The following is a 14,020-nucleotide window of genomic DNA, read 5'->3' on the forward strand; positions in this document are numbered from 1 at the left end:
TTTCTGTTGTACCAATGATTAATTGAATTATTTAAATGGTAGTTGTACTCTGTCTGGTTAATGTAAGCTGATTAGCTTGATTTTCAGCTCTGTTTGCTGAAAGTAAAGTCTTATGAAAATCTGTATAATCAATAAAATCTGACTTCTAATCTTGGCGCTTCCTAAATAAGAGTCTGTTATTGGACAGCGGCAGAGAGAATAAAAATTAGGGGATACAAAAGCTCTTCAGTGGAAAGTAAAAACTCCTCTGTCAACATACAGAGAAGCCTCTATCTAACGGCTCAAAGGAAAGTCTATGAGACCGGTGTCCAGAGAGGCCGTCCTGCCTTGACGGTTCATAATGATGTAGAGCATCTTTACAAACAAGCATCCTGCCTTCATTAGAGCCAGCAAGAGGTTCAACAAGAACCCTCATTGTGGTCAGCGCATCTGACGGATAGTTGCTTTTTTTTCCCTCTTTGGCACGTAAAACTGTTCTGGGTTCAGTAAAAGACTTCCTCTGTGTTGTCTTTCTCATGGTGCAGGTGTCTGTTTCAATAGCATCTGTACACATCCGTCTATTTGAGCTTGCAAAGGCTAATGCCCAGCTCGGTTAGCTGTGTGCACTTGTGGCACAACGATTCCAAACATCACAGTCCACATCTCAGTACACCTGGTCATTACTGAGGTCCAATGTAAGATAATATGTCATTATCTCTCTAAATAATATGCTATATATTGATTAATGACACCTTTGTAAATAAATTAGCATCTGCTAATTTGGTGACAAATATTTATTGAAAATATCTGGGCCCATATTCACAAAAACTTCTTAATGTAGCTCATAACTTGCTGATTTAAGAGAAAATCTTCAAAATAATGGGCGTGTCAGTCCTAAATTTAGGACTCCTAAATTTTTGCTCTGAAGCGTTTTAGCACTAAAACTAGCTCCTAAATCTGTGAAAGGTTAGGAGTAGTGAAGAGGACTCCTAAATCACTAAGACCAAATCAAAACTATCCTAAAATGGCTGTTGCCAGCAATTTTAGAAACATTTTTCCATAATGAGCTTTTAAAAATGTATCGCCTTTGGTTTCAGAGGTTATCCCAACTCCAAGTTTTCATTTGATTATATCCTTGATTTCAGCAAGAAGTAGTCTCAGCCTCAGACGTCACGCCCACGGGCCGTTGGCTAAACGTCTGATGCATATGGCACACAAAAGTAAAAACATTTCAGGAGTTTCGAAGTCTTCATTAGATTGGTTTAATTATATAGGATTTTCGGGAGACGTGTTTCACGTTCTTTAACATTCCGCCTGGAAACAAAGATGCTGTGGCGCCAAACCCCCTCACAAAACGAGCGCTTATCAGGATAAACTAAATGATGGATTCTCAAAAGTATGTGAAATATTTTAAGTTCGCTGCATAGAATCTTTAAAATACGTCCGAGAGTTTTACACACAGGTCTGTTATTTTGGCGACATTTCCACACCCCGAAACATGACTATGAACGAAACGAACTATGATTGGTTGTTTGACATGTTGGTCAAACGGCCTCATGGTCAGGCCTTGGCCAGTGAAAGCTGCCATGGATTCCAGACCTTCAGCCGTCAGTCTGAAGGTCTGGCTACGCCAGACTATAGGCAAGAAGTAACATCTGTTCTTGAGTCCAGTTTGGTTTTCTTTTATGTTAACATGTCTTACTATCAACCATGGTTCTTCTACTCTGTTAATTAAAAGGCTGTTTATATGCATATCCGCTAATTGTTCATGAGAAGCACATATGTAAGAGTCTGACAAATAAAAGCTTTATTTGAATCTGGCAACATTTTTATTTTTAAATCTTTATTTGAATATGGCAACATAATATTGCACTCTACAATATTTCTATGAATAAATCTCTGACAAAGACCCCTCCCCTATCAGCCAATCACTGTGTGCATAGTTAGTAAGCATGCTGACATCATCCATATCAACGAGGTCAACCCTGCCCTTACTTCTCTCTATTCCTTAGTAAACGTTTGTCTCAGCAGCTTTGTGAATAGATTTAAGAGGAAACTCTTAGCTAAGAACTTTTACTGCTATTTAGGAGATCTCTTAGTGGAAAGATGTTGATGTTTTTTGAAGACGGGTCCTGGATTCTACACCAGATCCAGTTTGACTCAAATTCAATGTAAAAACAGAATGCAATATGTAGCACTAAATGTTTCAAACTGTATTGTGCTACATTGTTTTCATATGCCTTAATAAATTGCATGTTTAATATTCTTAGTGTTCTGTTATCATGTCATAAATAAAAATTAAGAAAATACATTTTTTAATGACTTTTACTGTAAGAATGAAAACTTGTCTGTCCAATCAAATAATTAGTCAATAAAATTCAGTTTAAAAATGGTTAATATTACTTACAGTTAATTTGTCACACTTTAATTGTAAGGTCAAGCCAAGAACATTGCATTGTGAAATGCAGTACAATACAGCAAGGTCTGTTGCATATTTCACATTGTAGTAAATGTAGTATGCCATTACTCTGTTTACATACCACCTACAGCAGAAAAGGTTTGGTAATAGTGTGGTATTCTGAATACAGTCAATATGTTGCAGCAACCATTAATGACTTAAAAGTGACTAGGGGAGCTGATACACAGCAAGAGATCATAATGGAAATGTTAACCTTGTAACATCAGCTTGCTTTGCAACGTAAATGTCCAACTAATAACTTCACTGATGAAAATTGGCTTTAATACATAAACCATCTTGTTTAAATGCTTTGATTTCATCAGAGCCATGTTATATAGCATTAATTCAGACTGAGTCATTAAATTTATCACTATTATTAGTATTAGGCTTTTCATTATTAAGAAATTATAATAATAACTTTACAACAAGGTTCAATTTGTTAACATTAGTTGACAAACTAACAATAAATAAATAAAAACTTCTAAAGCATTTATTAATTTTAGTTGATTGATGATTCCAACATTTACTAATACATTATTAAAATGAAAAGTTAATAAATTATCAAGTATCAATTAATGTTAGTTAATGGACCTGAGCTAACATAGATTGACAATGAACAGTTGTATTTTTTTGAAGGTTAACAAAGATTAAACAATACTGTAACAAATGTATTGCTCATTGTTAGTTAATGTTACTTAATGCATTAAATATAGCTTACTATATTTATTGTAAAGTGGGTTTTTTTAAGAATTAACCACAATTTCCCACACATTTACATAATCATTAAATAAATAAATTACTGTACTGCAAAGGAACATTAGTCTCATTACTATGATGCAGCAATGCCCAATAACAATTAGATTTTAATTTTTAAAAAAAAACTAAACCTAAAATTAAATCCAGTACAAAAATAGTTATATTGATACAATTTAATTATTAGTTTATTACAATCCTATTATAATCATCATATACATTGTTATTATTACACACACACAGTGTGTGTACATAAAATAATAATATTAATAAAAGTGTGTGTGTTATTATACATATATCATTCAAATAATAATAATAATAGTAAAAATAATAATAATGAACAAAGGCTACAGCACTGTAGTGTTTTCTGAAAGGAAGGACACAGTGCACCCCTCCCCAGCCCTCTTCTCTGCAGAGTGTTTCTCTTCCCATTTCAGGTTGTCACGTTTCTGTTTATTTATTTATTTACTTGATTTGATTTTTTTTCCTTCATGTGTGCTAGCAAGGTTACAGGAGACCGCTGCTCCACACAAACCAGCCAGCCAGCCAACCGAGCAGACACAAATATATTCAGAGCATTTAGTACCCTGGATTAATCGAATTATAATTTAATCATCTGATCAAACAGCAATTAGCATAATCACTTGTGGGGAACAGCTGATAGAGGGGAGAGAGCAACACATAATAAACCTCAGGCAACTGCCGCTCTAATGAGACATTTAACTGCTAAAACACACATCAAAAAGCAACATCTTCATGCTTTCTGGAGCTGAGACAGCTGTTACGAACTGAAGGACAGTAATGTGTTTTAAATGCAGTGATTTAACAAGGAAATCATTTTGAAAGGTGCATTTAATTATTTAAAAAAAAAAACAATAAATAATGTCTATCCATTGTGCAAGCTAAGAAAAAAATAATTATGTGACATAAAAAGGTGTAATAACAATATGCAGAAAATGAATGGTAACGTACTTACCAGAAAACTGTTATCAAATAAATGAATTAAAATGATTAAAAAGCTTCTGACACTGTTTCAAAGAGATCCCATATAATTTCTTATAACTGTAGTAACTATTTTTGTCAGAAACTATTGTTACAAAGGTACAGTCTTAGAGAAGGACAAGTGGAAATCATATCAAGGCCTGGTCTTGTCTTGCTAATTATGATATGGTTGCTAGCATTTTTGCAGTGCAGTGATGAAGATACTACAGGCATATTTTCATCCTCTAAAGAGAATCCAACATAAATAATGTTGGAATGAATAAGAACATGGGTTAGGCTGGGTTAGATGCATATACACATCCTATATCAAATGCACATGAGCACACATACATAGTACATTCAACGAATAGCAGACATCTGGCAAAAGTGACAGTGCTCTGAAAGGGGGCAGCTAAAAATACCAACAGCCAACTTGGTCATATCTTACAGTCTATGCCATGTTTAAAAATATATCACAATGTTGAGAAAGCAAGCTCTGGTCATTTGTCACCCTGTCACTTTCTCCCACCTAGGTCAGAGATACCTCAGCCTACTGTACATACATCTCTCTGGGTCTTATTTTAAAAATAACAAGACAGGGGTGCAGAGAAAGCAGATGAATAGAGAGATGTATACTGGAGATAAAAGTCATATGATGTTATTTTACAGATGGCATTGATGACAGAGCGATCATTTGGTTGATGGATATTAGGCAGATGTAATTTACAAATCTTGGAAGGATTAAGCCTTAAAAAGGAGGATTTTATTATTATTATTATTATTATTATTATTATTATTATCATCATCATCATCATCATTATTACATAATCCTTGTCCATTAGAAAAATGAATCAGCTATATTTTGTATTTTAAATACAATCTTATGCGATATAACCCTTATAATTGTATGTTTTATATATTGCATTTGTTAAATAATAACAATAATTTATGATTTTAAGAATGTTTTGAGAGTGTAGGCTAAAATAGGTGTTGATAAAAACATAAAATGTAGACTGAAATTAGATAACTATTAAAAATGCAATTAATAATTTCCAAAGAAATCAATGTTGTTTTCACTGTAAAAACAAGAAAAAATACTTTAGTGACAGACTTTCTCTAGACCTTTATAGGGGAGAAACGTGCATTTTGCAGCTACCTGTAAAATGTACTAAATAATTTAAATAATAATTATAATAATAAACGTTGATGGTTCCCTTAAATTTGCATTTATTAGAATCGAAATATAGTTTTAGCTATATAAATTCATCTACAGCAGCATGAATAAAAATAACAACATATTATTCGAATAATAAAAATAATTAATTACGAAATTAATTTATAGTAAATTAAACAACAGTTCATGCCTAATGAATAAAACTGATATCATAATGTGACAGGACTATTATTTCTCCATGTTGTGCTCAAAATGACCTCTAAACATGTTTGTCCTTTAAAGAACAGACTACAGCAAAGGATTTCTCAGTCAACAAATTTTGTCAATTTTAGAAATACAGCTCATTGAAATAAAATCGTCCTGTTGCATTCAGTGGTGGAGTTGTATTGACATCAACAACACTTCAAATTGCAATCCTTCATTCATCCTAAAGTGTTAAAAACTGTCTACAGCCCTTAAGTAAACACATCAAAACTGTGTAATCTAATATTACTCAAAGACAACCGTTGAAATCAGTGGCTAGCATTAAAGTCAGTGGGTGGTTTGACTCATTCAAAGTCTCGTCTTGATGAAAATATCCTGTTTAACCACAGAAGCTGAAGCATCTAATGCAGGAAATTGCATTAGTAAACAACTGAACAAAATGAGAGAAAAAAAAATGATCCTGTGTGCATTTGAGGAGGGGTTAACTTTAAATAGGTAACAGAGGATTGCAGGGCACAGGTCTTACAGGACTGTCTAACGAACTTGAACAGATGGGCCTCTAATCAGCAAACTGCCTTAATTGCCCCCAATAGATTAACTCCCTCCAAACACACAATTCCACACAGCCAACTTTACTCAAATCATTCCTCACATTTCTCCTTAGACTCTTGAAGAAATCCCAGTTTAACATGAAATGAAGTCATTATTCTGATTAGTTTGTATAATTCTGTTAGTATAACAGTTACCGTCAGGACTGTATAATCCCTGATAACACCAGCAGGTTTTAATACAGGATTTAGATGTCTGAGATTATAATCTGTCATGCCTGCATGTGTTTTTGTGGACAACAAGTGATGGATTATAATTTTCGAGTAACAGATCTGAGGTGGTTACATTCCTCATCCCAAACAGCTTTTGTATTCACTGTCTTCATTTATACTCGGATCTGTTTTGCTGTAAATCAAGGTGCTGAACATTTCCATTCCTGCTGATATTCTGTCATTAGCTATAGTTACAGCGATTGCATTTCTTTGCACAACATGGCTGTCTTGCACATGCAGCAGTTGTAGAGTATCATTTTATTTATTACAGAAAAAACAATATCTGTTAGACAATGCTGCACATATGACAGAAAGCACCATCTCTTAAAAAGTAAGAAATATATATATTTTTTAAATCATAAATTATTGACAACAGGATTTTTTTTTAATCAAATTTTTTATGTATCAATTCTTAAAAACATTGATCTTTAATAAAATAACAATAGATAAATGCTAAGCAGACCTATAAGACTCCTTTTCAATCTGTGCCCTTTTATTGTACATCAGGGGTCACATTCACACAACGGCCTTATTTGATACGCGACTATGGCTCTAATAATAGACGTTTCCATAGTGACAGGCCAAGCTGCATGTAATAAACCTTCCAGACTAAAGGCTCGAATTTTCTAGAATACAGTTGCTTTCTGAGATGAGAAAGTGGCCACTTATAAGGGGAAGGTTGTTTATTCTTAGATCATACAAAAGGACACAGAACCAATCTTACTTAGACAGTTATATTTGTAGCTTTTCCACAATGAATAAATTAACATATTAAGATGTCAACATCTAATTTAAAATGAAGAATTACATTTTTAAAGACTGCACACTCATCAGATAAGTGCTGATTTTATAAGAATACATGAACGGCAAAAAAAAAAAAAAAAAAAAAAAAAAAAAAAAAGCCAAAGCACATCCAGCAAGAGCAGGAAAGCTAGTGAGCGTCTCATTTCACTGTCTGCGATGGTGACTGATGAGTTCTTACTGCTCTTTTATGAGTTTCAGCTGAGGCAGGGTGGCGCAATCTCAATTCAAAGTTATTACAAAATACATCTCAATATTTTTTATTTCATATTTGCCCGAAGTGAGAAATGCCTCGGAGAGATTCGCATTTGGAGCTCAAACAGCAAGAGTAGGGGTGTATTTATCTCCCTCCTCTGAAGAGGAGGATTATTTCTGTTGTTTTCTGAGGGTGAGCTTTCGTAACATCCTCACTGCTTCAAAATGACTGCCATTCAAAGCTTCACATTGAGGACTCGTGCCAGCGTTTGCCCAATAGCCATTTTACATCAAATCCTCATTTTTTTTTTTTTTTTCAAAGCATGGGTCTCTGTTCCTTTCTTTGCATCATGTAGTAACCTTCCCTTCGACGATGTCTGTCTATCTGCAATTTTTCGAAGAGATAAGTCTATTTTCCCGTCTCGCTTCATTCTGTTTTTCCCTCCATGGCTCCCTCCTTACGTACACACCCTTCCATGTTTGCACCTACTGACCATCTCTCCAGTTTAGCCGAATCACACCTTTTTATACTGGTGCGAAGGTGCAGAATTAAAACCAGGTAAGAAAAATAGGAAAATCATGCTTAAGGCATAACTGGCCTTAAAAAATATATATATAAAGACGGCTTTAAATTTCTCGCTGCACACATATGCCTCCACGCAGGCGCAGTCCCTTAAGTACACACACATACACACAGCTATTAAGGCGTTGTGTAGTATTTTTCAGCTACTGCCCTGCATTTTTCTTATGAATCTTTTTTATTTTTTCTTAAGGATTTTTACATTACTGTTTCATTTTTATATACTTCATATTAAAAAGTCTCACATTAGATATACAATTTTGAAGGCCAGCAAGCTATTTAAAACAAACAAATAATCTAAAAAAAATAGAGTAACTAACAATATGATAGGTTTTGTAAATACAGCTGTACGATTCATGTTTTATCATATGAAAATGATTAAATTAAATCAAGCAACTGGCTATTTTTTTTTCCACTGCTATCCACCCACTGTGAAGCTCAAGTGCACAACAGGGATATGTACAAAAAAACAAACAAACAAAAAAAAACAGGATGTAATAACTCCATTTGACGTGCCCATGTTAAATGTGTAAATATCCACAGCGTTAATTATCTGCCATCAAATGATTGTGCTTATTTAATAAACCAATTAAATACAATGCCTCAGTTTATTTAAAACCACCTAAAAAAATAAAGCCTTTATCAATGAAACAAATTCTTGCCGTCCTTAATTAAATTAAACTAAGTTGATTTCAAACAGTTATACGGATGGGGGAGGGCGCAGCACACATAACCAATATTAAATACGTCAGTCATTGTGGATAAAAAGGAAATAAATAAAGAAGACCTTTAAAATAGGATGTGCAACATTATTGAAAACGAAAAGCGCATGGATGAGTAGCTTCTACAACACTCAGTGTGATAAACAGGAGGTCACATTCATTAACATCTCCCCATGCGTAAAACAACCGACAAGAAACATGTGCAATACCTGCCGGAGGCCCCCGTGTGTGCACACTGTAATCATTATAGGGAGCTTTTGCAGTACGCAGTGCTCATATATGGCCATAATGTGACTAATAAGGTGTTTATTTATTTATTTATTTATTTATTTTTATAAACGATTAGAGGAGGTAAAACCTCCCAGCCTAGGTGACCACCCGTGACACCATTCAAAACCCTGAAATGAATTTGCATACAGTACACCCTTTCTAGAATGTCCTGATGAGAGTAAATGAAGTTTGAAATTACAGGAGAGAAGAAAAAAATCAAGACTTACCATTCAGGATGCTCTGGAGAAAGATGAATGCCAATATCCACATGCCCCGCTGCGTTCAATCCCCAAGCTAGATTTTCCTCTTTTCACTCCGCACACTTTGTCCACTGCTTTTTCCTGATCCCCCACTCAGAATGCCAACGGTAAGGTTAAAACATAAGCCAGTCCAGATTTCCCGTGCCAGCGGCTTGAATGGATCTCCACCGTGCGTGTTATGTGTGCGCTTTTGCGCCCGGTCGTTGCGCATGAAGGATGTGCGGGTGTTCTAGTGTGATTGTCTTGGTTAAAGCTCGGATGCTCTCCGGATGCTGCTGTGCTTCAGGAGGGGATGCTGGATGCAGGTGCGATGCTGATTCAGGAGCGTCTTTCAACAGAGCAGGTGGCGATGGGGAGGAGAAAGAAAACTTTCAAAGCAAAAGCAACGGTGCCGTTCAAGTGTGTCATTTAAACCAAGGGCAAACAAGTATTTTTGAAAAAAAGGGAAGAAAGGGAACTAAACAGGGGAGAGTAAATCATAGATGTTTAATCAGAAATGGGAATGGAAAGAAAGTCCGGAGAAGCTGAAGCGGCAGGAACAAAGGTGAGATCCCAGAGTCAGACCATCTTCTTGAGCACCTCTCGCCGTCCAGCAGGCTGCAAGCAGGCGCATCTTCCTCCTGCGTGGCGCTTTAATCGCATTGGTTCGTGTGCTGCTAACCCTCTCTGCCTCTGAGCATTAGAGAATAACCCTCTCTCTCTCCCCTGCCTCCACAGCCCGGCTAGCTGCTCACTGCCTTAAAGGAGCCGAGACACTCCTCTGAAGGCTGAAGGATGAGGACACACCTATTTCAGGTGCGCACTTAGTATGAAAGATTAAGGTTAGGTGGGTGTCCAGCGCGATGTCTTCTCTCGAGAATCTTTGTTAGCAGTATGTCAAAGACCTTCTACAAGCATTTTTAGGTTAGTTCAAATGAAACTTCTTAACCAAAGTGTACTTTTTTTCGCGTTGAAGTCCGTGTGTATTAGGTTAGGGGAGCATTCCGAGTCCACTGAATAAACTTTTATCAGACGTACACATTTAGAATGTTCTGACTTTCTCTTCTGGAAAATATTTATAACTTGCCTTTTTATTCAGAGGAGTATACAAAGTTCTGTCCAATAAAATGCGGTCTATGTACCACAAATATTGCTTTCTTGGTTTAGTCTACGTGAAGAAACTCGTCTCTGCTGGTCGTTGCTCCATATATTAGTTATATGCTCATATGACGTTATATATAGTCAGTATTCTCACCTTTTTTTAAACCGACTACTCTTTTCGTTTAACAATTAAAGGAATAGAACTGACGTGTTTGACAAGTATGAATATGTTCATAATGTCTTGGAAATACAACTTACCTCAGTTCAACAGAAAAAAAAAAAAATCATGACATTACTCCCTTTCTAATGATGTCTGAAAGATTAAACTCTTTCTAACTGTGGAAATGTCACAGCATAATTTCGAACAGAAAGTGCAAGGGCAAAGAGAATTTCTTTTTTTTAATTAATAAAACACAATTTTTTTTGGTTTGACCTGTAGACCTGTGCATTGGTACAATTGTTATCTATAGCAGACTGATAAAAAAAAAATACCTTGGTTGGAAAACAATATAAGTATGGTACACATGTGCCCTAAAACACCTCACCTCTCTTCTATTAGCAGCACACCTGTAACAACAACATCTCCATGACAAAGAGGATCTCTTGTTCTCGTGAGATACCAATTTTCTAAACTTTGCTGTTTGGAAATCATGTTCTTCTGATGTGTGTAAAACCCATTTTGTTGTTTTGAAATCATTGTGTTATGCAACATTACTACACTATTGCAACAATGCCACAATTCAATTGGACAGAAGTATGAATGTGTTGCTTTCTCAGTGCTTCCACAAGGGATTGCATGCAATGTCTTTTATGGTCATATGCATGTTGGAGATTATCTAAATTGAAATTTTCTTTAAGATACTACTGAAGCGATTGCTGGACATTGTTATACATTGTTATTTGCATTAAATATTTACATTAGATTATCTGTTCAATCTGGAGATTTATACAGATGAGTACATAAACAAAGGAACATGACAAGTGTTGCAATACAAAGAGAAAAATTAGAGCAACAGTAAAACACAAGAGAATAAAATGCACATCGTACATCTTTTTGGTAACACTTTATTTTGAAGAGACATTCTATTGAATATTTGTACCTTTGCAAGTACGTCAAATTATTCTCCTATTCCTAAAGTTACTTGAAAAGTTATATAATTTTTTTAAAAAACAAGACACATAATGATATAATAAAAAAAGAAGGAAAAAAAAGAAAAAAAAAGTGCAATTTTCCTCCTGATATTCTATGCACACTGGGCAGTCTTTCCAATATGTTCTATGGCTGAATATCAAGAAGTGGATGAATCTAAGTACTGAACTCTATAGGGCTTAGTTGGTGTAACATTGGCTTCCTTTTACACCTGTCATTAACATTTTCGGAGTTTAGATACCCCTCCCCTGTAAGATACCTTGAGACTGTGTGAATAGCATAACAAAACACTGTTATTTTCTGTGCTTCTCAAAAGAACAGGTACAGAGGATCCAACCAAATCCAACCCTAATCAAGAATCTTTAATGCTTATTTATTCAATGGAAATTACAATCATATCAGAGGAATATATATTTAATTAATTTGTTTATCATTTTAAAACACTGTAACGGAACTGGACATAATTATAAACATATTTATACAGTTCTTCTTCAGGTCTTCTACTGATATTGTCATTTAATTCCAGATATAACTTGAATGTTTTTTCCCTCCTCTGTAGGATACAGTGAAAAAAACAGCCACCTTTATGTGAAGTACATTTAGGACAAGGGCATCTGGATAACTTACTGTGTGAAATACAGCGCATGAACCACTGACTGCTATTGTCATGTCATAAATCAGAGTACAATATATCCTCAGTATACATGAAAGTAACATTCAATCACAATACAAGCAATGACGAGTGCGACAAGTGCAAATAGTGATTTTCAATGCACTGTAAGTGTAAATAGTAGTTACATTATATTTGCACTGTTAGATGCTATATTATATATATTTTTTATTTATTAGATCTATTAATAAGTAATGCAAACAAACTAATAAGTCATAGGAACACATTTTTAATTTGTGGCCATAGTATATTGTATATATTTTTCCTGCATGTCATGTGTGGTGCTTATTTTCAGTGTAACACATTTTCATATTAATAATTGTGTTTAGGGCTGTAAACAATACATATGCTGTGATCGGCAGGATTAGATGAATGCACTCTTCCCAAACTTTTGTTTAGGGCACCATTTATAACTATTTTACAAACATATATTATGTGTTCATTTCTTCCTCAAAACCTAAAATTCACCCAATCCCGATTCCTAGTCACCCAAGCTGTATTAAATCAAATGTAGTAAAGAATTGTAATCAAATTAAACCAAATATTTAAAAAAAAAAAAAAAAAAAAAAAAAAAAAAAATTGTAGCCTGACTTGTGTTTCAGGTTTTAGTATTGAGAGAGCTGCTTTCACACACACATCACAATATTCCACTCCTCTGTCATAATCAACCTTTTCAATGTACACATACACAAGTTGACAGTCGGTAAGTCAGTCCTGGTGAGAGCGGCCCCTTTGTTTTGACAACTCTGCTGAGGCCTAGTACAACCAAACACACACCGGTCTATCGGCGGCTAAATGTCAGCCCGCTGACTTCTAGACGTCCTGCAGAGGATCGGGTTCCCCTTTCACTATACTGCCCATTAGCCAAGAATAGATCCGTCTAGAACAACGCCATATGATCTCTTTTGTTACCTTAAACAATAGAGACGATAAAGACATGAGGCGCGTGTGGAGAACCTAATATAACAACGTGTACATGGCTGTATCATCACTAATGCACCATTTACATATACATGCAAATACAGATTTCTCAGCACAAATATAGGCCCCACAATAGTTCAAAAACATGACCATGACTTGTCATTGAATTCACTGATGACATACACACTTCCAGTCAAAAGTTTTTAAACGTTTTTAATGTTTTTTTTTTTAAGTCTCTTCTGCTCAACAACCCTGCATTTATATTGATTAGTTAAGTTAATGAAAAATTAACTTGAAAAACAAAAGTTAATCATGAAAATCATTAAAAATAAAAATAAAATAGCTTTAAATCTTTATTGGCCAATTAGTTTCACTCACAAAAGCTAATGTGAAAAATTACAAATTAAAATGGAAAACTATGAATGTGAAACAGACATCTTTCAAGTGAGTTGTGTCAGAGACCTGACATTAGCTGTTGATGCATTACACAAATGCTACTGAGGGGAGAACTGGGATGATGTAACATCAGTTAACTTTATTCACAACACACTGTCTGTGGTTATATCGGATATGTTCAGCCCTGTACTTCCTCACAAACTAACAGTCTCACTGACAGTCTAACACACTTTAAAGCGAGTTAAAACGCATACATAATTTTGAACATTTATCTCTCCTCAAAAAGTTCTTTTTGTTATTTTATGATCTTATTTGGTGACAATATTAAGAATTTTCATGTGATGTATCCATGACATGTCATTTGTTAAATGATTGCCTCACGTGACAGTAATAGGTTTCACTGCATAAAAAAAAAAAAAAAAAAAAATGCATGGCACATAGCATATGATAATATTTTATTTAAACAGTTTTATTTTTAGATTTTTTTGTTATTATGTTATTTTGTTAATTTCACAATATTGCATTATTTTAGTGTTAGCCTTACCCTGATAGTGTTTTGTCTTGATCCCTATGTATCATCTGAGTATTGACCACGTTTCATGGAC

At 34.7% G+C, this 14,020-nt stretch overlaps 1 protein-coding gene across 3 annotated transcripts in view; it reads right to left on the reverse strand.

Moving 5' to 3' along the window:
* dscamb (Down syndrome cell adhesion molecule b) overlaps positions 1–9,863 on the reverse strand; it is a 142,374-nt gene extending 132,511 nt beyond the window's left edge. For 2 of the 3 annotated variants that reach the window (XM_042739094.1, XM_042739095.1), the window contains exon 1: positions 9,166–9,863. In XM_042739094.1, the coding sequence (XP_042595028.1) occupies positions 9,166–9,208 (43 nt within the window). In that variant the 5' untranslated portion in view covers positions 9,209–9,863. The remainder of the gene's footprint in view (positions 1–9,165) is intronic. The other variant, XM_042739093.1, reaches the window with a different exon arrangement.
* Between the last annotated feature and the right edge of the window lie 4,157 nt (positions 9,864–14,020).

Source organism: Cyprinus carpio, chromosome B15 (genome assembly GCF_018340385.1).
Source record: "Cyprinus carpio isolate SPL01 chromosome B15, ASM1834038v1, whole genome shotgun sequence".
NCBI classification, from domain to species: Eukaryota; Metazoa; Chordata; class Actinopteri; order Cypriniformes; family Cyprinidae; genus Cyprinus; species Cyprinus carpio.